Source organism: Ammospiza caudacuta, chromosome 2, assembly GCF_027887145.1.
Source record: "Ammospiza caudacuta isolate bAmmCau1 chromosome 2, bAmmCau1.pri, whole genome shotgun sequence".
NCBI classification, from domain to species: Eukaryota; Metazoa; Chordata; class Aves; order Passeriformes; family Passerellidae; genus Ammospiza; species Ammospiza caudacuta.
The window spans coordinates 35,577,188-35,603,383 of record NC_080594.1 but is presented as its reverse complement, the minus strand read 5'-3'; the positions used below and the strand labels follow the sequence as shown (position 1 = coordinate 35,603,383).

Sequence of the window (26,196 nt, the reverse complement as noted above, 5' to 3'; positions counted from 1 at the left end):
TCCTATAACTTCAAGGCTTGCTTGTGTTTTTAGCCTAATTACTGCACCAGAGACTTTGTTTATATAACAGGGCATGAATTTAAAGTGACAACTCTCAAACTACTCTGTTGTATGCATTTCTGTGTAAAGCAAAGATAACAGACAGTTCAAAGTATCAGTACTGTATTATAAACCACATTTTAAAATAAAGTTTTAAATTTGATTAAAGTGATAGTTTAAAGAGGCTGCAGGTCCTCAGTATCCCTGGGTGTAGGAACACAATAAAGCAGCAAGTAAGTCTCCAGACCTTTTCCATATTGCATTCAGCAGCCTTTGCATAGCTTTTTCAGAAATACCAAAAACAATGAGCTTTCAGAGAAGAGACATGAGAAAGGGTTACACTTTCCTGTGGGGTTTTTATTTTTTGAGCTGATTTGGATAAATAGATAATTTCATCCTTCGGCTTGTCTCTCCAGAGTCTTTAAAGAAAAACAACAAAACAACTGTACGACAAGTATGATTTTTATGGAGTGGTAAAAAATACATCAGAGATGAGCAGCAAAAACAGAAATAAAATTATCTTATTTCTTCAATCCCAGGACAGTTTTCTTTTTGTTAAATTTAATTTCACTGAGAGAAACTGGGAGGTGTTTTCCGTTTGTTTTTTTCTGCTTGATTTTGGGTTTACCTTTTGTTTAGTTCATCAAGATAACTTGAAAGCTGCACCCTGGGACTCTGGGAAAACCAGCTTGTGAGCAACACCGCTTGCTAAAAAATACTGCATGGTTCTGTTTTCACAGCTGCTGGAGCCTGACATGGAGGTGGTGCTTTCCTTTTTGCATCCTGTTTTGGGGATGCAGGAGAGGCCAAGACATTTCCCCCCAGCAGATTCCATCTCTGATCCAGGCTCAGTGAAGCCAAAGGGATGAAACAGAGGTGTTTGCAAATAAGACCTCTTCCAACTTGCCTAAAAACTTGTTGAGAATCATTTGTAATGTTTATTTCCTCCCTCCTGTTGGCCTGTTCAGTGCCTGGATCCATGCAGAGCAAGCATCTCCCTCCCAGCTGGAGTTGCCAAATGCTAATTGACTGTTAGAAACATTCACATCAGGGTACAAACGTTGTGCAGCTTTGCTGGCAGGAACCAGCAGGTTACTCCTGAGGCTGCAGCAAGCCAAGCTCCATAGGTCTGGGAACATGATGCCCCAACTCAAGTGGTAGAATAAATATGGCTTTGGCTTTTTGAAGTGCTTTCCACTTCCTGTCATGGACTCAATTCAACATTCTTTAATGAATAACCTTTTCATAATTCTATTTCCTAAATGGCACCTCAGTCCATAAACCATGAAATAAAAAAGGTCCCCCCAAAAAATTCCTTGACAAAGACATTTTTTAGAAACAGTTCATGCCCATTGTTGCTCCAATCTGAAAGCCTCACAATTAATTTTAAAAAATAATTTTTAGATAGTTTTTTCACCTTTCTTGCCATGTATTTACAAGGTGCATCATCTGGCTTTGGGCAATCAAGAGTGTTTCAGATCCCAGTTCTCATGCAGAGACGCACTTAGGCTCGTAGCTCTTTAAGCACATGAGCAGCTCTGCTGAAACCAGTGAACCTGATCACATGCATAAACTCTCAGTGAGAGTGTCATACAGCAGTACCAAGCATGAAAGTGAGAAACGGGGATGAGAAAACTTTCTTTGCCTGAAGCACATGTTTGGCATTGCAATCTGAAGAGACAGTGAGAAAAACACAAAGGAGCAAAAACAAGAGGTCGTCAATTTCTGTTGAAATCCTTTCCTTTCTTACTTAACACCTCTTTTTTGGGTCTATGCATAGTGGATATATCCCTGTGGTACTTGATAAAATCTGTGACAAAATGAGAAGTTTAAATACAAAACTAAGAAAACCACCAGAACCTTATCCCAACATCTTTACATCCAGAGGATGAACATTTTCCTAATCAAGGTTACATTCTTTCACACAGCTCTGGAGGGCTGTCTGTTATCCAACACTAACACAGGCAGATAAGCCACTTGGCAGGAGGCAGCTTAGGGTGAAGTCAGAGACCACAGGCAGTGATTCATCTGCACTGCTCTAAATGTTTAAGAGTCAAAAAAGATGATGTCCAGAGTGCTTTGGCACACAGACACCCTGCACTGTAGGTATTTCTAGTAGACTAGGTTCAGTCCATAACTGTGCTCTCCATGTTCCCTGGGTTGCATTAGGCATTAGTCAAGTTAGCGAGATGCCAAGAGACAATTCATATGGGGATATGTCAGAGAAACCTCTTTCCAAATAGTTTATTTCATCACGTGAATTGGTCCAATCTGTGCATTTGTTTGGATAATCACAACTTAAAAAAAAAAAAAAAAAAGAAAATTAATATATATGGCCAAAATAAGTTGGTGCTAGAAAAGCACCAACAAAGATAAACATGTTTCAAAAAAGGGATGGGTATGATTTCAGTATACATGAGGACAAAGAAGCTGGACTTCTTTGGACTCCTGCCTTGGACTCCTGCCTCCAGCACTTGCTGTTACTCAGGTAAACTATATTTGGTCTGCAGATTTTAGGTTCATAAAATGAGACTGATGACATTTCTTGCAGTTATTTTTCTGGGGTCCTTGCTAGGCAGTTGAAACAAACAGATGGGGTAGTGCTTGCACTAATTTTGTATTCCATCTCTCAAAACAGCTTTGATCTTGTTACCATTGGTGGAATCTCCATTATCCTGCACTTTGAGCGGGCTCCCTTCATCACCCAGGAGCACACGCTGTGGCTGCCGTGGGATCGCTTCTTTGTGATGGAAACCATCGTCATGAGGCACGAAGAGAACGAGATCCCAAGCTGTGACCTCAGTAACTTCGCCCGGCCCAACCCTGTGGTCTCTCCTTCTCCGCTCACTGCTTTTGCAACTTCCTGCTCAGAGAAAGGTCCTATTGTTCCTGAAATCCAGGTATGAGCCGTTTGAGCTGAGGGACAATTAGTAATAAAATCATAGAATGGTTTGGGTTGGAAGGGACCTTAAAGATCAGGTAGTTCCAGCCCCCCTGCCTTGGGCAGGGACACTGTCCATTAGACCAGGTTGATCAGAGCCCCATCCAACCTGGCATTGAACTGGATTGGGGCATCCACAATTTCTCTGGGCAACCTCTGCCAGGGCCTCCTCATCCCCATCTTCTTTCTGTGCTTCTTTTGACATCTTTGAGCAACACAAATGCAACTGTTCCCCTGCTCTCCTAACAATAAGCACTCATTTGATACCCCATTTTTCAGACATTTGGCAGGAGCACTCGCTCCCAGGCACTCGCTTTACCAGATTTCTTTTCTCCTATCCCTGAGAGATGGAGCCAAAGCGCTTGTGGCTAACACATGAGCTGGGACCCTTGTGTGACCAACAAGCCCTTCCTTGGTCTCAGCCCTTTGGTATTCAACATGCCCAGCACCAGGCTGATGCCCTTCTGGCTGATGCTCTAATGCCTGTCTTCTGTTCAGGAGCAAATTCCACCCTCTGGGCACTATAAACCTTGGTGGTGGAGTGTTGGAGTGAACTTTCTCATGGTTGGAAGTCATACCCCCCCACTCTACTCAGCTGCTGAGACATTCAGTCAGCCAGCAGGTGGGTGAGAGGGGCCAGCCTGCAGAGCACCTCAGTTTTATTGCATTTCATGACATTTGGAATAGATGAGCAGAGTGAGAGGGTTACCTTTAATTTTTATGAGTAAGTATGAGTCAGATAAAGAACCTTAACAATCTGCTGTGGCTTCAAAGTATTTTGTCAAATGGAAAGTTTTGTTTTAAACTGAATAGTCCAAGGAACTAAATTAACAGTTTTCCTTAAAAATACTAATTCTGTTGAAAGACATGGATGTAGCAGCATTCAACTTTTGCTACATTGGACAGGCTGTTCTCTGGATTTTATATGCCAGCATTCAGCATGTCCTGAGTATTGCTTTTAGTGACAATAATCTGCCAAGGAGGAAATGATAAGAAGTGTAGAGACAAACTGTGTGCTTCCAGCGTGACTCCACTGGGGTTGCAGTACCATTAATGAGAAAAGAAGTAACTTTATACCTTCTAATTTTAATAAACCAGGTGCTAAACCCAGCAACCAATAAAGCTAGTGGTCTCTTTACCTTTCTCTCTGGACCAAGTCTTATGATCCTTTCTCACACTAATTTACAATTATGGTCCCCATGTTTGTCCCAGCATAATTACCAATTAAGTCCTGTATTTTGTAAAGTCCATCATATTATAAATTCTTGGTTCAGAATCTTGGTTTCCACATCTTTTTATGAAATAAACAAACATCATGAAAGGTCAGTGCTGCTTGGGAAAAAGCAAATATCTCATACAGTGCAACTATGATCATAACCTCAGTCATTATTTGGTACCACAAACACCTTCCAGTAGACCAAGCTGCTCAGAGCCTCATCCAACCTGATTTTGAATGTTTTCAGTGTTGGGGCATCTGCCATCTCTCTGGGCAACCTGTGTCAATGTTTTACCACCCTCATCAACGATATTTGGTGCCATTTGAAATGTCCTGATGATGTCCTGCTTGAACTTCAGCTGCCAATCCAGAATGATCCCCCTATCAGTGTCCTGCATTATATCTTCTGGATATCCTTGTGAATGGCAGATCACTTGGACATTCCAAGTCCCATGAGACACTTGTAGTGATGGAATCTAATACATAAGAAAGATTAATTTTAAGATTATAAAGAGTTCACATGCAGTTGTCTGGATATGTGCCAAATATCCGAGCTCCCATTTAAGTGGACAGAAATCTAACCAGTACATCAGTGGAGCCTACACATCACTTAAGCTGACCACCCTGAAGCTTTCTGGTTCTCACTGATGGTAGCAGTTAGTTTCCACTTACTGAAATTGATGGTATCAGTTTGATTCCACTGACTGAATTAATGTGTGTGTTCACATCACGTTGTTTATGTGATGTAAACATCACATAAGTTGACATCTGGATTTAGATGCCTTAAACTGGAATTGAATCCCACTCTTAAGTTTACAAGGCAATACCAACCTTCTAAAGAGTCTGTCTGTATCTGCTGTTATCTGTAGGCAAGACCTAAAAGAGCAGTTCAGAGCAGACACCTAACTTAGGTTCTTAAATTGACATAAGATGACTCCCATACATGATGAACACAGTGCTTTACCTGTGTGCCATATGTCTGAGCTAAAACCTGTAAATCAATATTCCACCTCAAATATTGACAACTGAATGTTAGCAGAGTTTGTGGTGCAGGAGTTTACAAGAGAATCTGATTTGTGGTGGAGTCCTGACTGTACTGCAGTTCAGAAATGGACTACTTTTCATTTCTGTACTGGATGTACATACAATAAAAATTAACCTAGCTGTCCATTCCCGCAGCTGCATTTTATAATACACAGTTCTTAGTAGGGAAATGTTAAATATAAAAGGTGTAAGCACATAGCTGGGAGGAGGTGACAAGCAGATAGCAGGGCTGGGAAAGAGGTTTTGACAAGTGGGTAGATAAGAACCCCATGAGCTCCAACAAATAAATGCAGAAATAAATGCAGTGCTCTTTACCTGGATGCATTCAAAAAACCTAGTAGTACATTTTTAATATTTTATTCAGGTGCCTACAGACAGATTTGGGGCCATTCAGAATGCCCTGAAGTGCCCCTTCAGGCCTCCAGCTGTAGCTTCAGAAAGGTGGAGATGTCAGAAAGGTCCATGTCAGAGTTGTCATGCCCTTGCAGAAGTTTTGGATACCATAGAGTGTTTCAAAAGCACTGATGTCTATGTTAAGGCCCCTGAATCAGACTCAAAATGGTTTTCCTTTTTAAAATTTTCCCTGAGCATCTTACAAAAAAAAAAAAAAAGACATTGACTGTTCCTTGCCTGTCTGCTGGCAGAGTGAAGAGTATCTGTAGGAGACATGTGTAACCCAGCACAAAGAAACAAGATTTCCTACCTTGTCTCATGCAAAGAGTAGAAAAATTGCTACTAAGACAAGAACAGATTCTCACCACAGAGAAAGAGAACATGACAGTGAAAATTGTGACCCTGTGTAAATCCCCAGTAAGCCTGAAGAATCTGCTCTTCTGCCTGCCTAGCCTTGTGGCTGGATCTTTTTAAAAGAGCAGATTATATTGGTTAGTCTGGGATAAACCCTAAGAGTCTTTCACAAGGCCTGCAGTCACAGCACATGAATGTATCTGGGCCAAACAGCAATTATCAAATAGAAATAAGGGCACAATTTAGCTCTTATTACTTCTAGCACATTCAGATTATTTTAAAGCTTGTTTTCCCCCTTTTCTCCCTCTGATATTCTACTGAATTATACACCCCCCTTCCAGTGCCATGTTTTGTTGCTAGTTTGTCACAACTTACAAACTACAAATACATTTTGAATCGCCTGAATTATTATTTGAACCCTCTCTTCAAGCAGATACATTTAAACACAGCCCCTTGTGCTGCTCAGTGCCTTGGCAGTGTTGGAATGACCTTTTCTTTGGAATGGTGGACAGCAGAGTTAGATCACGACAGAGAGAAATAATTACTTATGACAAGGATCTGAAGCAGGCTTTCTAAATAGTATCTCCATGACAATTATTTGTGCCTGTTTTTATCCTAATGGGGTTACATATGAAGACAGATTTGATACAAAGGACCACCTTTACTGCAGTTTGGCTGAGCTCATCTCTGGTTGAGCCTGGTCCCCATCCAGCTTGTTGATGATCTCATAAAATATATTTTTAAAATCCTGGGTTTTCCCAATTCTGTTATATTTCAGCCTCCTAAGCACTGAGATATGTAAATTAGAAAGACTGCATTAGAGAAGGTAAATATTTATGAGCACAGTGGAATGGGGCTTTAACTGCTGGATGTGTCTGTTTTCAAGTGCTGCAACACTCTGAGCCTTTTAGTTGTCACTTTAAAAAGTGTTGGGCCATGGATAACATCTCAGAAGAGGTGTTTTCAGGGGCCAGATTATGAGATTTGTCATTTTTGATAGCACTAACCAGAAAACCTGTAAGAGCTGAGCAACTCACTATGCCGAGGAAGTTTTCTGCTCCCACATAGACGGAGCTGGGTATAGGAGTGACATAACTTGGAAGGCACAAGGATCATGGAATCCTAGAATCTCCTGAGTGGAATGGGACCCACATTGAGTCCAGCTTCTGACCCTGCACCCCAAGGACACCTCAAGAATCACACTGTGATAGATGTGATCCCTTCCTGATGGGTGGATCTCTTGACCCACCTGCCTTGCAGCCTCCCCCGCCCTTAATATTCAGAAGGACGATTATTGCTAGAGATGTGTTTTCCAAGCTTATTTAGGGTCCAGCACACTGAAGAACTTCAGAAGTGGCACAGGAGAGGACTGTGCCAGCTGTGACCTTTTAACACATCCCATAAAGCCACCAGGCTTTCCTGCTAACTGATAAGCTTCTACCTTCATTTTTCAATATTCCCCAGAGTTTGCTGGCTTGTGCCAAAAATATCCAAGTTGGGTGCTTACCCAAGAGTGAAGTTTTCTTGAAAGTGACAATGTTTTTCTCCTAAGATTTTTTTACCAGCATTTTGCATTAAAAGATCAGCACAGTGTTAGGGATGTACTTGTATCACTTCCCATAAGCTTTCCAAGCATTTCTCCATTAAAAAAAAAAAAAAGAAGAAGAAGACAAACAAAATTTTAAGTTCTGGTGTTACTTTAGCAAATAAATTACCTGAAAAATCTCGTCTTTATTGAGACTTTTCAAAGCAGAAAATACTTTCCCTGATGTTTCTTCAGTCTTTTCTGAAGTTTTATACTGTAATGGGCACCTGTTAGATAACTGTCCCAGTCAGTCAAAAATACCCACATTTATGGCTGGGGGAGAATAAAAGCAGCTCACTTAGAATATGGAGAAGTTTGGAAAAGAAAGAGAAGGAAGAATGCAAGGGAATGGAAAGGAGCTGTAGGTGGTAGGTCTCAGGCCAAGAGTTCAGTCACTTAAGTAAGAAGGCAAGGAATTTCAAGCAAGTACCAGAATAAGTAGGAACAAATGTGAAGTCAAAAAATAAGGGTGAGAACACAGATGAAAAAAAAGGCTAGAGGTAGATGGTAGATCAGGTAGAGAGGGTCAGAGAGGAGGTAGGACAGGAGCAGTTTCAAAGCAGGAGAAATGGGTAAGTCAGAGGAGGGAGAGTGGAACCAGGATTCACTAATGTCTTGGAGAGAGTTGCATGTTATGATCAGGACCAGGAAACATCCTTAAGGCCAAGTAGGGTGTGATATTTTACTGGGAAAAGGAAACCAGGAGAAAAAAATTAGAGGCCTCTAAAACCTATTATGATAAAAGACAGAAAATGGAAGCTAAACTGCTGAGCTGTAATTGTCTGAGATGCCAGGCTCTTTTCTCTGTGGGTCCTGGTACTCCTTTTAGGAGTGAGTCTCTTTGTAAACACTGACTTAATGTGACACTTTGTTTTCCTATTGTCCCGTGTAGCAGAGATGGAGAAGGCAGGAGGCCTTCCTTAGCTTCCAGAAATAAGTTACGTATATGATTTCATACTTGATGCCTACTAGGTGCCTTTTTAGACATGCCTGCCAGAGCTTTTATACAGGTGTGTTTGATAAATTACAGCTTCACTGCCTTTTCCTGTCTGCTCGCTGCTGATTTAACACCTCATGGATTGCTTTTCCACAGGCTCTACAAGAGGAGATTAATGTTTCCGGCAGTAAAATAAAAGTGAGTTACCTGAGCAGCCGCACAGCTGGCTACAAATCAGTGCTGAGGATCAGCATGACCCACCCCACCATCCCCTTCAACCTCATGAAAGTCCACCTCATGGTGGCTGTCGAGGGACGCCTCTTCAGGAAGTGGTTTGCAGCAGCCCCAGACCTGTCCTACTATTTCATCTGGGACAAGACAGATGTCTACAGCCAGAAGGTGTACGGGCTCTCAGAAGCCTTCGGTAAGTGACCCCGGGGTTTGTGCCTCCTTTTGGAAGCAACTAAGTGGCAGTGATAAACCTTGTCCTAGATCAGTATGGTCTGCCTGCAGACATATGAATGGTCCCTGCAGATTTACTGCAGCTCACATTCCCCAGGAGATGAATCACAGAATGGTTTGGGTTGAAAGGGATCTTAAAGACCATTTAGTTCTAATTCCCCAGTCATGGACAGGGATGACACCCTTTAAATCAGGTTGCCCAGAGCCCTATCCAACCTGGCCTTGAATACCTCCAAGGACAGAGTGCAAGTACTTACCTGTTAACTGGCTCATGGCCCAGCACGTACATCCTGAGCTGCTCCCATCATATTCATACAGAAGGAATTACCTGGGACTAGAAGTGTTTGGCTACCTCTCACCTATAGCCAAAAACTGTCAACACTGCTTTGAAAGGAATCCCTAGGACAGAGCCCTGATTGCCACTGCTCCTTGTGCCTGACCTTCAGGGCTGGTCTAATCTTAGTTTCCTCTTTGTTACCCATTCAAGAATGCCATCCCATACTGGGTGTTTAATGAGCAGAAGTAATGCAGTTCTGCAGTGATTGCTTCCCATCTGTCAACACCCAGTGGACATTCAGTTACAGGTCTTCAAGTGAGTCTGGACTAGTCCCTTCAGGCTGCCAGGAAATGGTATCAGCAAAATGGGAGAGATCTCAAATTAGCAAATACAGCTCCTGTTGACAGAAGCGTGGTTCATTATGCCTCATAGCTCAACTGAAGATAAGTCTCTTTAGAGGAGTTGCAGGATGCCTGGGTTTTTAGGAGTAAGAATAGGTGCCTTCCTCCTCTCACTCAGGCTTAGCTGCCTTGAGCAGGCTGGATTATGCACCCTGCTGAGCCTTACCGAGCTCAGAGTCCACACTGAGAAATGTAGCATATCCCGAAGCACTCTGCGTGCATGCTCTTTAAGATGCTAGATCACCAGTGGGTCCTGGAGTGCTCCATGAAACAACTCTGCAGCTCCAGACTACACAAGCAGGTCTGAGGACATCAGCATTCATGCCTTCAATGATTCCCACCTCCAGAACAGTGGAAAATATTGACCTTTCATTTCCTAACTTACATGTTTTTCTGATACAATCTGCAAAAGGCTATGTTTGATGGCGAATCCTGAGTTCTCTCAGAGCTCAGCACTTTTCAAAGACGCTGGTAAACTTGTGAGATCAGACAGGGTTTTTTTCTATCTAGTAAAAAAAAAAATCTATGTAATTGCTTTTCATTTGTGTGGAACTTGCAGTTCTACTCTGCTTCAGCTGTAAAGATTAGAAGAAGAAAAGCAGACCAATGAAAATGGTCCTGCTTCTTCAGAGAAAATTGTAAAAGAATCATTATTCTGTCAAAACCATTATTTTCCTTCTGCTGACAATTTTAAGCAACTCCAGTGTATTCAGTGGAGTTACTCCTGAAAGGCTCTGATTAGACATCACGGCAAGCAAATTTTGAACATTAACCACGACCACAAGTCAACCTGGCTGAGACTGCTGCCTCTGAGGGACTCACTGCCCCATGCATGAATTGCGCAAGTCTTTACCTTCCAAGAAAGATCATAATCAAGATTAGGTTCCTGGCATGCACTCTTTGATAAGAGAAATTAGATAGGAGTAAAATTCTCCCATTTGAGAGTCCATCAGTAGTGTACACTCTCAGATCATAGAATACCCTGAATTGGAAAGGATTCCCAGAGATCAAGTCCTAATCCTAATATCCATTGTCTTAAAATATATCCTTAAAACATATCTTTTAAATTTTTAGCACATTTGCCCAGCACTGACAATGACACTGATCTTTTTAGATGCAGAATACACTTTTAAGAAATATTTAGACTGTGCATTATGATGATGACATTTTCAACTGAATTAGCAATTTTATGTAGAAATTCTCATACCCCTGCTGAATTGTGACTCTGTGTGTGCTGGCACTGCATTTCTGAGTTCCTAATCTAAGGAGTCTTTTGTTTCTCTCTTGTTCACAGTTTCAGTAGGTTATGAGTATGAATCCTGTCCAGACTTAATCCTGTGGGAGAAGAGGACAGCTGTGCTTCAGGGTTATGAAATTGATGCTTCCAAACTTGGAGGATGGTCCCTGGACAAACACCATGCCCTCAACATACAAAGTGGTAGGTTGTCTGTGACTCATAACAAGAGTAATGCAGCATTGCAAGACCCAGTTGCTTCTTATCACTAAGAATTCAAGAAAAAGAAAGAAACCTGACCAACACATGTACTCTCTCGTTTATTTTACTAACAAATTATTTCTAGTAACCTACATTTGGAAGCGGTTTGATTTACAAAATGTAAAAGAATCTGGCCATCATGAAGTAGTTGAATGTCAGCCCAATTTTGTAGTGTCTTAAAAGAAGAATATTATGAAGGAAAATATTCCTGAAATAACAAAGAGGGGCCTATTCAGATTGGAGCTGTCACTAAGCATAAATCCACCCAGAGGCATCCTCCAATGTGCAAGGTGTACTTGCAAAACAAGAGGTTTCATGGGTCCTAAAGGAGAATGGAAGGTTCCAGAGGCGTCAAAGACTGCTGAGGACTGCAGAAGGGAAGCTTAAAAGCTCATCAGAACATGTTCAAAGGTGGAAGCACTGTGTCCCTTTGTATAATAGTAGTATGGGAGCAAACATCTAATTCAACTTACATCACTGCTGAGAGTGCTACACTTAAAGGGAAAATAGATACAGCTCCTCTAAAACTTTGCAGATGAAACATTTCTCTAGAGAATGTCCTATAGTCTTCCTGGTCCTTACTTTTCCATGAGCTATGTAATTTCTTTTTTTTTTTTTTTTTTTAACCTGGTAGACTGCAAATTGCAGTGCAAGGAGGAACAGGAGACAGGGCAGGTAAAAATTCATAAGATGCTGAAAAGTGCATTTCATTTAAAGGTAAAGATAGTCTTGTTCTCCCTACATGTTTTCCTTCTGCAGGAAATGTGATGGGTCTAAAAGAAATACTTAATTCAGAAAAAAAGGGTCCTCATTTGAAACTATCACAATACTATGAAAGATGATCAGCCTTCTTGCTACTTAACAGATTCCCCAGCTGGCATGCAGCATTGCCAGTTTGTGCTCCCTTTGGTCTCAGTCTCCCTGTTTCTTTAATTTCCATGGTACTGTTTTCTCTCTCTCTAGGCATCTTGCATAAGGGAAATGGGGAAAACCAGTTCATTTCCCAGCAGCCACCTGTAATTGGAAGCATTATGGGCAACGGCCGTAGGCGGAGCATTTCTTGTCCAAGCTGCAATGGTCTGGCAGATGGAAACAAACTCCTGGCTCCTGTTGCCCTAACATGTGGGTCTGATGGAAGTCTTTATGTTGGAGATTTCAACTACATCCGAAGGATCTTTCCCTCTGGCAATGTCACCAACATACTGGAGCTGAGGTACTCTGTGCTGCATGTGGCCATTAGAGTAATGCTCTTAAGTTCTGCAGAAATCCTATGTACCCAAAAGAAAAATGAGCATAACTCTAAAAAAAAAATAAAAATCAAACAACACAGCAAAACAGAGAAAAAGCTGTCTGGATCTGCCTCTTCTGCAACTCTGCTGACTTTGATTTACACCAGAGAAACACAGGCCTAGCGAGTTCTTCCAGAACTGAATCACATGCCAAAAATATTGACACATTTCTGTGCCGCTAAATCAGGCTGTGCTGATGTCTGCCTTTTCCTGTAGTCAGAAACCAGTGGGAATGCTGAAAATTAACCAGCAGCCTCTGAGATAACCTAAACTTGGAAGGACACAGCACAGATGATGATATGTAAAGGTGAATCAGGACTGATAATCACTCATAATTTAGACAAGATGATCACTCTAGGCAGTCACAGACTGGGGTTTTCTAGTTGTTTTTTGAGGGCACAGCTGTGGCAGCCCCCTTCAGTTCCCAACTGAGCAGCAGTGTCAGGCTGAATATGCAGATGGGAAGCATCTGTAAGTAAGTGGAGAGTTTCCTTTTAATGCCAGAAAGCAAAGGAAAAAAATATACCAGGAGAAATAACGAGGAAGGGGCAGGAACATCCATTAAAAATAATGAAGCAGAGAGAAAAGTATGATTTGTCACAAATTCTGAGAAAATTGAATAAATTGTAACTGAACCAAATTTCAAATTGACCTCACTGAGGATATTTTTCCTATCTAAAATTTCTACAAATACAAACATAAACTTCAAAGCAATGGGACTTTGCGTGGCCTGAGAAGCCTCACTCCAGGAAAGTCAAATAGAGGTAAGGGAGTGTTCCTGAATGAGTCTTCTGTGCTTCACAGGCCTGAACTCAGGTCCTGAGAAGTCAGTATGAGGATAGCCTGCTGGGAAGGTTCAATATTCCCATTCACCTCTCAAAATCTGGCCTGAAAGTGAGAATCTTCCTGAAAGTAAGACCCTCCCTCCTCAGATTTAATATCCCCCTGCTGCTGAGGACAAACATATTACTGCATTTCTGCAAGGACTGCAGCCAAATTTGTGCAAGATCCCCTTTGTCCCTCATGCACAAACATGCCATGGTCATTAGACCTCGCCAGAAGTCTTATTTGGCGTTCAGAACCATCCTTGTAGATCACGGTGTATGGAAAAAAAATCCAGACAGACACCACCAGAAGGCTGGCACTTACAGAATATCTGCCTTGGTATGGGCACCTCAGAGGGCTAGGGCACCTTTCAAGTAAGGAAGCGAGAACCTCACTTCTGCTATTCTGTTCCATGACACATGAGAACATAATATCTCTCATGTTTGTAAGGTGGGAAGCTGGGATAAAGCTTCAGACCTGGTCCTCGTTAGAGTGTAATATCTATCCTTCCAGTGCCAGAAAGTTATTTTAATGACCAAAGGTGAAATTTCCACAAGAGCCTAGGTGAGTCCAAATCCCATTTCAACAGAGTAAGATTAATATCTCTTTCCCAGAAGTACAATTCTGAAAACCCAATCCCTGTTTCACTGTCAGTGGAAATACCAGACCAAACAGAGGTTTTGCAAAGTATTTCCTCATTGGGGAAGAGAAAATTGGAAGCCTTGACAGAGTAGCCTTGCTGGCTGTTGTGTGGAGGCACAGAGTTAAATTTACTCCAAAGTTAAATCTGCTGCTATGATTGCTGCTTCATCTGTGCAAGCACTCAGGTTACTGGATCTAATAAACATTTCTTCACTCTGGTGTGCTATAAAGTAAGTGGGTTCAGATGTTGGCTGGCTAAAAGGAAAGCCATTGCTTTTGGATGAAATGGAGTTTGCTTGTATCGTCTCAAATCAGCATCTCCTTTGAGATTAACACCCTCACTGTTTGGCTCCAAGGTTTGTTTGCAGGGGTGGGCTTGGAGTGTAGTGCTCTGGGAAGCAAATGCATTGTGGGTCACAGAGAGCTACAGCTGGGTGTGTAACTTAGACCTATGAAAAATGTCCAGCTCAGCATAATTTCAGTCCTCTGGGCTGGAGTTCATGAGGTTACAGCAATGACCTGCCAGCCGTAACTGTGCAACTCCTAAGTTTACCTTTGTAAATCACAAGGTGTTGCTTTGACTGAGAGTTAAAAAAACTGTAAAGATATCTGCATCTACATCTATTTAGCTCAGCGCTGCACTGAATGATAGATAAAGTCGCATGGTCCTATCTCTTGTGTGAGTGAATAACTCTAAGCAGGTGAGATCACACTTCTTCTGTGATATGCAGCAGTACATAAGTGAGCTCACTGCTAAGTAATATCCAATATAAAATACATCAGTGTCATTCCAGCTAAGTCTTTATTTATTATTGCATTGTGTGATACAGTTACTGTCAAGTTTTCAATCTGCTAATAATGCATCGAACTGAGCTGCTAACACCTCATTCTTTCTTCTATTCCCTGCTTTCCTGTCTTCTGTCAGAAATAAAGATTTCAGACATAGGTAAGCCAACCAGTGGAGAATTCTTATGCTGCTCCCTGTCTTGTTGCATGTTGTTACACAGTGAGCCACAAGTGCCATTTCCAGATGATTCAATAGCAAATGAAGCTGGCGTGATTAAAACTGGCGTAGGCAATCAGTCATCAGAACTGGGAGCCATTAATCACAATGTGAGCCATGCAAACTTCTGCATGAGCTGTTATAGCTGGAGACAGGGGAAATACAGGGAGAACAGAGAAGCAGGGTAACAGGAGGAGGATGGGGGGAAGAAAAATGGTTGGGAATTAACCAAGAAAGTAGAATGGGAACAGCATCAGGATACAGATTACTGGAACAAGTAAGATGGAAAAATAGTTCTCATACAGTGAAAAGCCTTCATTTGGGTTTGGGGGGGGTTTAACAAGCATAATGAAGATCCCTATGTGCCCCAGCATTACTCAGCCAGGGAAGTTAGTTTTTGTAATATTTTTCAGTCTGAGCTTTCATAGAGAGCTTTGACACGTGAAAGTCTGTCAGACTCAAATAGGAGGTAGCGCAACTCGGAATCTTAGCCAGGAAATGCAATAAAAGAGTAATGACAAGAAAACAAGATAAAAGAGAGACTCTTAAATTGGAGCTTTGTCACTAAGAATATTTGTCACTTGGGTTCACTGGAGTTTCAGTGGGTTTGATCCAATCAGTTGCATTCCAGAAGATGTCAACTTCCTGTCACCAACTGTGTTTGCGAGGACTTCTTTGACTGACAAGTTTCCCATCCTTCTCCCTGGTTGCTTTTCTAAATCAGAAGCTTAGACTGTGTGGAGTTGGGATTTTTGTGTGTGTGTGTTTAGTTTTCCTTTGCATTTGGGATTGGGGATTTTTCTTGCTACATGCTTTGCATTTACTATTTCTTTGACTTCATAGAGGCTGTGCTAAACTAGAAATGTTCTTTCATCTGCATGCCTAGAAATGAAATGGAGTAGAAACTGATTTTTTTATCCTATTGCCAGAACAATAATGAAGGGCTTGAGTTTCACAATATAATGGACTGGCCCAAAGCATCTATTAGCAGGGCTGGGAGGTTGGTACCCAAGACCTTTTCACTGATTGGCCTCATCAGGCTGAGTTCCAGCCCCCCAGGTACTCTTTCACATCATTTGAAGACTATAGAAAAATTCATTTCTCTTTGGAACAGCCAGGTTGTATCCCTAATGCCCAAGAAATACACAGCCACTGAAGTGCATCTGCTTTGACAGTGAAGGGCAGCAGCTGGATACCTGTTATGAGAAGAGGTTTTGTGTATGAAAACAGTAACTGAAAGAAGATCGATGGACTGGCCACAAACACTGCAGATTGGCAAGCAGAGTTGGCAGGGCTTCAGCCTTTAGGCAGTTTCTAAAAACTAAGAAATTAAGTGAAATAAATCCAAGACATGCCTGCTTCAGTGTAGCCTAAAGGGGATGAGGGAGGGAGGAAGCAGGTGAGGAGCTCCAGATCAAATCCTTCCATCTGTGACTGTGTCGAAGGAGTCACCCATCTCTTAGTGCCTGTTCTGTGACATTTGCTTTAATACTTCTTGCTAGGAAGTCTCTTTGCTCCTGACCCTCAAGGAAATGAGTGTGTGTAGTCTCAGCTAAAGCTCCAGTGCTTTAAACTCCAGAAGGTCCTAAGCTTGACACCAATGACCAGTAATGGTGTAAAAGGGGAGATCCACAGGGCTGCATCATAGTGGTTTGGAAAAGCTGAAATCCATATGCTAAAGCTGCCTCAGTTCAGGGGAAAGGAATTCCTCCCCAGTATGTAGGCTGTGGTGAGCTTGATCTCCAAAGGTTCTGGAGCTACCCACTAAGAGGCTTGGCTTTACAGCTCTGTGTGTGTAGCCAAGATCTAACTCTGCAACAGCCTAAATGAGGGATGTTAGCTAAGCCAAAAAGCATCACCAAATCATGATGCCTTCTCTGTAGGAACATGGAGGGAGTGAGGCTTTTCTGTCTTGCAAATATACAAAAACTGGCCACTTAAATTTAGTCTTCCTTTTTTGTTTCCATTAATACTGTAGAGAGAAGTCTACAATTAGTGACAAAGAGAGGTATCTCAGCAAACAGCTCTAGGATCAGATAAAAAGTCCCTTGCCATCTCTGGATTGGCTTATGGCATTGGTATAAAATTTAAGTGTCCAGCATGTCACACTAGAAAGCTTTGGGCATCACACACAAACTGCAAACACTAAAAGACCAAGTGCAAATCCAGCTCACTGCACTGTGTGGCTTCCTTAGGTATTAATCTATTGAATGTCACCCAGGGAAAAAAGACCAGTATCTCACGCGAGCTACAATAATTAAATCCTCTGGGTCTGAGCTGCAGGGTGCTTAGCATGGAGCCATGGAAACACAGCCCCACTGAGCAAAACCCTCCTGACCGCAGGAATTTGGTGGTTCTTTAGTCACCAGCAAATGTACATGGCCAGCAAAACTCAGAGGAAAAGTGGGTAGCTGGCAGAGAAAAAGAGGTGGTTTTGTGTCCTTAAACAGAGACGTCAGATCCAAAGAAGCCCCAGGGGTTTATCCAGGTCAGTGGTTGTGAGTAGCTAATTTTGGAGGTGTGACTGCTCCTGTCTGTTGGCCACAGTGGGTGCCAGATCTGTACAGTGACCAGTAACAGAGGTTGTCCTTCGAGGAGGTGATAGATGCCCTTGCATTTGAGAAACTAAGATACAGTTAATCTTGTGAGACGAATGTTGAAAATAGTCAGACAAGTCCTACCCCAAAAAGGTGATATTTCTCTCCACTGCTTGTAAAGGGAATCAAGGCAGCCAGCTCTGATGTAAGTATCTACTTTGTAACCATCTAAAGCTTGGTGAAATTAATCCCTTGGCATTTTACAGAAACCAATAAAAAGGTGTTGTGTGCTGTGCTGATGTTTTGTAGGGAACCTGCTGAAAAAAGGAACCATCTCCCTTTTCTCATCTCTTTTCCTTAGAGACTGGCTTCCCAGTCTGGAGCAGGAGGTTCCTTCCTGGGACTCCTCCAAAATATGGGCTCTGGGCCCAAAGGGAAAATACCAGCCTCTGTTCAAAGCCTGTGAACGTATTATAGTACAACTGAAGCAATTCACAATTCAAACCTCATGCCTCTGCCAGCTCACCCTGGCAATTTTTTATCGCCCTCACAATTTTTTATCCTGTTTCTTCCCTGTACCTGTGCATAAGGAATCACATAAAGCACAAGCACTTTAAAATGGAGTCTGAATCTCTTAACATACCTGCAGAGGTCCCTAAATGATACTGGCACTATCCTCTCCAAATAATGAGAATGATAAAAGGGAGAAGGCAGATGTATGGAAGAGACTATACATAACCCCAAAGAAGTGGGATCACTGTGGACGTGGAAGATTTCCCTGTGCTTTCCCAGCACATCACTGTGTCACAAGTATACAGGGAAGCAGTATCACCTCTATTTCACTTTGGCTTGCAGAACCATGAGACTGTTCTCATTCCCAGTGACTACACCATCATGCCCACTAATACCCACCAAAGTGTCGGTTCTTGGCTAGGGACCAGCCCATCCCATCCCATCACTGCAATTTCAGTGTTATTGCTTCAGGGGGTTTAAAATACAAATGCATTGCTCAGGTTTTCTTCTAAAAGACTGTAATAGCTCAAGGAACACTCTGAATGAGAAATCAGCTCTTCTTCCACTGTGATTTTCTAGTGGCAGTGCCAATATGGCATAGATATTCTAAGACTACAAATAATATAGCCGATCAAGTCTTTTGAATAGTAAAAAGTCTTGTCTTTTGTTTTGGACTGTGACCTAGCTGAGAAACAAGAAAGGATAAAAGGGGGGAAAATACCTTCTCTGCTTCACCCCAGGCATATTTATTTCAGTTCCTGTTCAGCCCAGTCTAGTTTACCACTTGGATTTGCCTTTGACTGTGGTTTTAAATAAAAAGTGAATCCCCAATGTTCCTGGCTCCACCACTCATGCATTATCACAGATAAAGGAAAGCAGTTTGGGTGATTTTAGATGACCAGGGTATGTTTATTTAAGCATCTTTCACCCTGAAGGATCTCAAAGTGACAAAAAAACCTCCAGTGTATAACACTGTGCAGTTCATGCTAGGGCAGAGTACAATACTAACTCTCTGCAGTGCTGAAAACAGTTGGCAGGGCCAGGGGGGTAAATTCCAGCTTGACTGTTTTAACAGGTTGTTTCAGCATCTATTCTAGACAAGAGCTGGGAGTAGAAAATTGTTTTAAGAGCTGTCTTTTTTACAGAAGATTGTAATCAATAATAAAATCCACCAGAGTGGGGTTGTGCAATCCAAAAATAAATCACAACAATATTGCTGGGAGAGGGGAGCAGGAATTTCTCTCTGTCCCCATTTTTCTCCATCTCTGAGTAAGTCATTTGCCTTTGCCCATCTGCACATAGCCTGCTCTAAAACTCTGGGAAAGTTATCTGTGCTTGCCAGTCAAAGATGGTAAAGGATTGCAAAGTACCATTAAATCTGTCCTCCTCTTGTCCACCTCCCATGCAAAATAGAGATTATGAACAGCTCAAGAGCTTACTGACATTCAGCAGGGCTTTGTTAGGACAGTCAGCAAAAAATGCAAGGCCTTGATCAAAATGGATGATGGATTCCCACAGGGAACTTCTTCCACCAGGGTTGAAGCCACTTGCTTAGTGTGAGTGACATGCAGGTAAATGAAATAATACCCTCCCAGCCTGCTGTCATTGGGAAGGAATACAGATGGAGACTGAACTGTCAGGCTGGAGCTGTCTTGAAGGTCAGAGCATTTTATTTAGCAAGAATCAGTGTCATTTTTGGAGATGAAATCTGTTCAGACTTTAATAGGATAAATCACAAGGGATATTCCAGAATAAATCAGAAAGGTGCTTTTCCCTCACCCCCACAGTATTAAATAATTTGAATGAAGAACCAATTTGCTGCTTTTTAAATATGAGAATAACTCAGTAATTTTTACATGTCTGAAGAGGGGGGTAATTTTCCTAATATAAAGGTTGAGAGGAATTTTCTATATGCAGAATAAAGTCAACTGTGATTGACACTCAAGTTTCTAGTCAACTTCTCCTGGAACAATTCCATTAAGTGCAAATATGTGAACTGTGGCCTAGATTTTTATTACGAATTCTTTAGATTTGATGAGTTTGGACAGCCTGAAGATGTTCTGGAGAAAAGTAGATACTTTACATGCTTTTTCTAATTACTACTTAGGCTTTCTTAGAAGGAAAATAAATCTGTTCAGGACAAATGTTAAAATCTAACCTGTTAGTTTCAGGCTTAGAAGAGATGCAGCTCATTACACACTAGTAGTCAACAATTTTAATAAAAGATATTAATATCTTAAGTATCTATGTTAAAATACAGGTAAAGTCCTTGCAAGACAATAGTTTAAATTTTGTCTAAACCCATCTGGTTGTTTTTTTCTGGCCAGTTCTATTGGATGCTTTCCATAAAGTGGATTCTAGTTTATTAATTTCTTCAGTCTTGGGCTTATTTAGTGTTGCAGTCATGGAGCTAAAAATATTATCATTCTGTCTGCTCATCCTGTTTTCTCAGCCACCCTTTCTTGTGTCCAAGGAAACAGTGAGCAGAGGGTGTTCAACAGGGGACTGATGTTCAGGTTCCTCAGTTCATGCTTTACTTGGGGCAAAATGTGCCGCTCAGGAATTTCTTTGTTTCTCTCATCATTGAGGTCCAGCTGAATTCAGTGGTAGGATTCCCTTAATCTCCCTGAGGGCAGAACAGAACTTTAGAGTCTTTGCTGGAGTCAGCAAGAGATCTTGAAGGGTGTATCTTCAAGTGCTTTATACAGGGAGTCTTCTTTTGGAGTTTGTATTAGTCTTTGTTGGGAGGGCAGATTTTTCTTTCATTATTATTTGTTTTATTTCCCTAATGTTCTCTGTTTTCCCTTCACTTCCTGGCACTGCACGAACACCAGTTTCAGGACTATGTCTGTAACAAGTTAATTAAGCAAACACAGGCACTGGAACTCAATCTGTAGTAGTTCCTGGCATAGTTTTGGCTCACACTCAGACCAGAGAGCCTTTCCTTTGGTTGCTTCCCTCCATTCCAGAGAGCACCCCAGGCACAGTGACTGCTAATGGATACAGCTTGGGATCCCATGCTGTAACACACCGTGTACTAACCTTGTCCAAAACAGCACTCCTTCACTTTCCCAGTCTCTCTGCCCTATGCGTTTTTATTCTCTAAAGTGTTTGCATTGCCTGTTGACTTAAGGAAGCACATCATCCAAAAAATTAATGATGTCATACCCTTGTTTTTCAGCCACAGCCCAGCTCATAAGTATTACTTGACCACAGATCCGATCACCGGCTCCATCTACCTCTCAGACACCAACAGCCGACGTATCTATAAAATCAAGTCAACCACGTCAGTGAAAGACATTGTGAAGAACTCAGAGGTCTTGGCTGGAACTGGGGATCAGTGCCTCCCATTTGATGATACCCGCTGTGGAGATGGAGGCAAAGGCACTGATGCCACCCTTACAAATCCCAGGGGTGAGACTGCTTCTTCTCCACTGGCTATTTTAAAGGGGTTTTTTTGAAAGCAGCTTGTTTAGTCACACTGGAGATTGCTCTCCTCTCCAATTCTGAAACATATCCTAAGGGCTTGCTCCTGGAAATAAGTATGTCTCACCTTCAGCTAGTTGTGTCATGTTTCTTCAAATTCACATGGCTGGGAGGAATGCCAGGCCAGAGGGGTTCAATGATGGGCACATGTACAGAGGGCAGTGGAACAAATCCACCCATCACTTTTATACCTGTGGAGCCACTACTCCTCCTTACCAACAGTGCTTGGTCCCTCCCAACCTGGGCAGGAATCACTAATATTCAATTCACTGAGGCTTTCTTGTCATTAAAAAAAGGCCTATAAGCATTGCTGTGTGTATATATATGAAAAAGGGCAGCAAAACTAGCATACAGCTCAAAAATACGCAAATGGTGGTTTAGACATTGACATGATGTATCACAGCATCTAGCTTAAATCCTGTAGGGTGTGGATACTAAATTTGATATGAGAGTGGTCTAATTCAGCTTAATTTTACCTGGTTCCAACATCCTGAAATGTGATAAAAGCACAGTCGAATCAGAATAAAAGCATCACGCAGCCTTCATGGCTGTGAACTAAATTGTTCTAAACAGGTTTAGCCAAACATATGCAGTCCTGTGTATAGCCAAGACTTCAGTCTGGCAATCTCAAGGTAATTGTTACCTTGCATATGGAGGATGTCGCTCCTCCCAGCTGTCCACAGCACCTCAGAAAAATAAAAACACACGGGGATAGAGATGAGGTGGAGAGGGTAGAGATGAGGAGGAGCAGATAGAGATGAGGTGGAAGGCACTCTTTGTGCACAGATTTTCGACCGTGTTTGTGAAGAGGGCTGCAAAGGACACCCATGCAGGAATGTTTTATTGAGATGGGGTGGTTTTGCCTGTTATGTGTTGCCTTCTGCGCAGCTGTTCAGAGTGCAAGATTATTTATAGGTTCTTGACTTTGACATCAATGTGCTGCATGGTTTTTTTTTCATTGCACTGGAGAGTGGTAGCTCCCTCCTTCCTCAGCACAACAGTGCCCAAGCCTATCCCAACCTCTTTGTAAAGCAACCCCTCAGCAAAACTTGGGGATCCTTTAACAAGTGCTCCTGCCTACGGCAGCAGGTTTGGACTAGATGACTTTCAAAGGCCTCTTCCAACCCAAACCATTCTGTGATTTTATGGAAAGTTATTTCACTGAGAGCAGATGAGATTCCCAAAGAAGTTGTGGCTCTCTCATCTCTGGAAGTGTTCAAGGACAGGTTGGTTAGGGCTTTGATCTACCTGGTCTAGTGGAAGGAGTCCCAGCCCATGGCAAGGGTTTGGAACTGAATGATTTTAAAGGTCCCCTCCAACCCAAACCCTTCAATGATTCTGTGATTCTCAGGAAGTTATTTTTCATGACATAGAGATGACATTGTTGTTACTGAATCCAAACTGATTTAATGAGCTTTTGTGCCAGGTCTGGCTCTGATTTTTTGGCTTTGGTTTGATTGGGTTTTTTGTTTTTTGGGGGGTTTTGTTTTTGTTTGGGTTTGGTTTTTTGTTTGTTTGGGTTTTTGTTTGGTTGTGGTTTTTTTGTTATGTCAGCTAGTTGTTTCCTGGCAAGGATGCAGAAGAATGTACTTTGGAGGACCTATTTTTTTTTTTGCCAAAAAGCATCAAAACTCAGACTTCTACCCCTGTAATATTCAAAGAGTCCAGCATGGTTTCCAAGCTCTCGAGAATCCCATGAGTTAACCATTATATTGGGCTAAAGTATTGCCAGAAGCACAGATAAAGTAAAGGAACAGCTACTGGTGGTCAGTTTGTAGTGTAGAATTTGTCTCACTGAAATGAGAAGGCTGACTGAAAGGAAAATTAAGTGACTTGCGCAGAGATATTCAGGCAGTCCAGCAGATGAATCATGAGATCAGGGAATCCAGAAATCTGTAATCCAATTTTCTGCACCTCTTTGAAGTTCAATCAGTGCAAAAAAAATACCCCACCACTTTTGTTGGTCCTCTGTTCTCCCTTCTACAAGATAAGAGGAATATTATTCATTTCCATCCATGGGTGAATGTTACAAGGTTTAGATGACTTATGTTTCTGCTTTGCTATAGCAAACAGCTCTGGAGTTCAAAGTTTTCAGCACTGAAATCCATCTTGTTGGCAACTGAAGCTCTCAGGAGACCATTCTTCCAGCTCAATCATATAACAGCAAAATTCATGCATTCATTCCTCATAGCTCCAAAATTTCACAAAACAGAAGTAAATTGAGGGTGAAAGAGGAAATGACATGAAGGAAAATGACAAGAAGAAAATAATAATGCAGAAAGCAAGCCTGCACTGCCAATAGAAAGCTCCTAAACAGTGTTCCCTGATCTGATTCTAACCTGACTTTGCAAATTCTGCTGAGGCAATGGCTGTGGCAGGTGTGACTCACTCCCCAGTCCCCTCAACAAATGATGAACAGTGAAAACTCATGCTGACAATGTAATGTCACCATTGTTTATGCTTCCACAGTCGTTCATCCTAGAGGAAAAATCCAGCAAATGCTCTTCCCTCATGTATTTCATAATAGTTCAAAATAAAAATGATTTATTGTATAAGTAACCAGTAGATCTCAAGTGACCCTCTGCTTCTGAGTCTTGGCAGGCAAATAAACACTCATAAGTGAATGGTCAAAGGAAATTAGAAGACTATTGCTCTTCACAGAACTCTACTTTTTAAGCCTAAAGCTTTTTTTTTTTTTTTTTTTTCCTCTGAACATAACTGCTTCATTCCAAGTATGATTTCTGTATTTTAAGGACATCTTTGCACTTTTTCAAAAATCATAAAGAATAAAAGTCTTGCCTTTCATGATGTTTTAATTAGCTGATATTTTCAGCTTGCTGGAACATACTGAGGGATACCTTCCAGCCAGATGAAAACCAGCAATTCATTAAGACTGGAGAAATAATCACAAGCTGTCATCATATGCCTTTGCATATATCTTTAGTCCCTTGGACCAGTCAAGCGTCTGGTCTAAGTAGGTTTTTTTGGATCTCTTCACAGTGGAAAGAAACTAGTACCCTGAAGGTGGTTCATTCTGTGACTATGCACATGTTCAAGGTGGGATGAACCACATTCTGGGAGTTCTGCTCTTCTCCTGGATCTGATAGCCTGAAGAGTGAGGTCCCCACCACAGCAAATACAGTTCAGAATGGTTCTGCACATTCTGAGCAGCACACTTTTCCCCATTGTCTTGATCACTTCCTCCAGTTTTCACCTCAGCTCCCTTGAGTTCAGAGGGAATGCTTTGAGTAGAATGCTTTGGGTTGGAAGCGACCTTCAAAGACCGTCCAGTTCCAGCCCCACAACCATGAGCAGGGATGCCTTTCACTAAATCAGGTTGCTCGGAGCCCCATCCAGCCTGGCCTTGAACACTTCCAGGGATGAGCATCCACAGCCTCTCTGGTCAACCAGTGCCAGTCACTCACAGGAAGGGATTTCTTTCTAATATATAATCTAAATCCACCCTGTTTTAGTTCAGAACCATTATCCTTGTATTGACATTTCTCTGAAATACCTTCTGGACAGAGGTTCTTGTCTCACTCCAGTGAAGGAAGAACTCCTTTTAGACCATTAGCTTAGAAAAGACATTAGAAGGGGTAAAACCCTCCAGGAGTTTCACACTTTACCCATCTTTGGCTTGTTTAATAAAGGTAGGCTACAGAAACACAGGACAGATAGATCCACAGATGAAGTAGGGGTGGCAGTTGTTTGGTCAGGGTATTTATTACAGCTATTAGGAACCAGTCTGATTTGTCCAATTCATTTGCCACAGAGCACAGCAAAGCTTTCAGATGCTAATGAATTTCAATATATCCTTGCAAATTAAAGTGTTACCACTTCCTAATTATCATCTGCTAATAATGATCCTCTTCTACAAGCAATCTAAAGAAAAATTAAAACTCCAGCTTGTCAGAGCATTTCTTTTCATCTGAGTACTCACCATTGGTTCTTCTCGGGAAAATGTTGTGGCAGACAAATTACCAAGGAGCTTGCAATTAAGAGAGATTGCAGTAACAAGTCTGACACAATAGGAAGGAGGTTTCAGAAGGCACATGGGGAGAGAGGGGACATCTCATTCATTTAGCACCGTAACACCAATGTGAAATGAAGTAATTAATTTGGGGACAGATTGGTTCTTTCACTCTGCCCTGCTGAATGTGTAAACAAAATCTCAGTTGTTCTCTAAGTGTTGAAGAGTTCGACAGAACTAATTGAGGAAAGCAACTCTCCACAATTTGTTAACATTTATATGGTCAGATAATAATAGGACCATTTTGGGAAAGACCAGAAGCTGACTGAACAAAATTTCTTGTCCTTTACTCTGGCCAGAAGACACTTAGGGAAACGGGCAATGTGGTCTTCCTGTGCTAACATTCCAGATGCTAATCATCAGTATTTAGGGGAATTTCTGAAGAAGTTGCACCAGACCTGTGCTTAATATATTAGCATCAATTGGCTAAGAAACCTTTCTGAACACCTAGTTTTGTTCTTCCAGGCACCCTGTGCTAATAATTTTCACAATTTCTTTAGCCAGGTCATGAAAAAGAATGGTCCTTTTAAGGCCAAGCCACTGTTTTGTTGGTTTTTTTCTGTTTCTTTGCTAATTCCTTGCTGTCTTGTGGTTCTCTTCTTTACCACTGCATAGCACAAAACTGATCTTAGCAGAAAACTTTTCACAGGAATTCCAGAATCTTTTTCCTATGTGCTCTTTTTGAGATTGTCAGTGTATAAGGGTAGTTAGGCTTTCTCGTTCCCTT

General features: G+C 41.8%; 1 protein-coding gene across 1 annotated transcript in view; it reads left to right on the top strand.

The window, feature by feature from the left end:
* TENM4 (teneurin transmembrane protein 4) overlaps positions 1-26,196 on the top strand; it is a 387,133-nt gene that overhangs the window by 311,792 nt on the left and 49,145 nt on the right. Inside the window, exons 19-24 of the mRNA XM_058800438.1 lie at positions 2,678-2,939; positions 8,666-8,933; positions 10,944-11,087; positions 12,108-12,357; positions 14,826-14,846; positions 21,135-21,367. Coding sequence (XP_058656421.1) covers positions 2,678-2,939; positions 8,666-8,933; positions 10,944-11,087; positions 12,108-12,357; positions 14,826-14,846; positions 21,135-21,367 — 1,178 coding nt within the window. The remainder of the gene's footprint in view (positions 1-2,677; positions 2,940-8,665; positions 8,934-10,943; positions 11,088-12,107; positions 12,358-14,825; positions 14,847-21,134; positions 21,368-26,196) is intronic.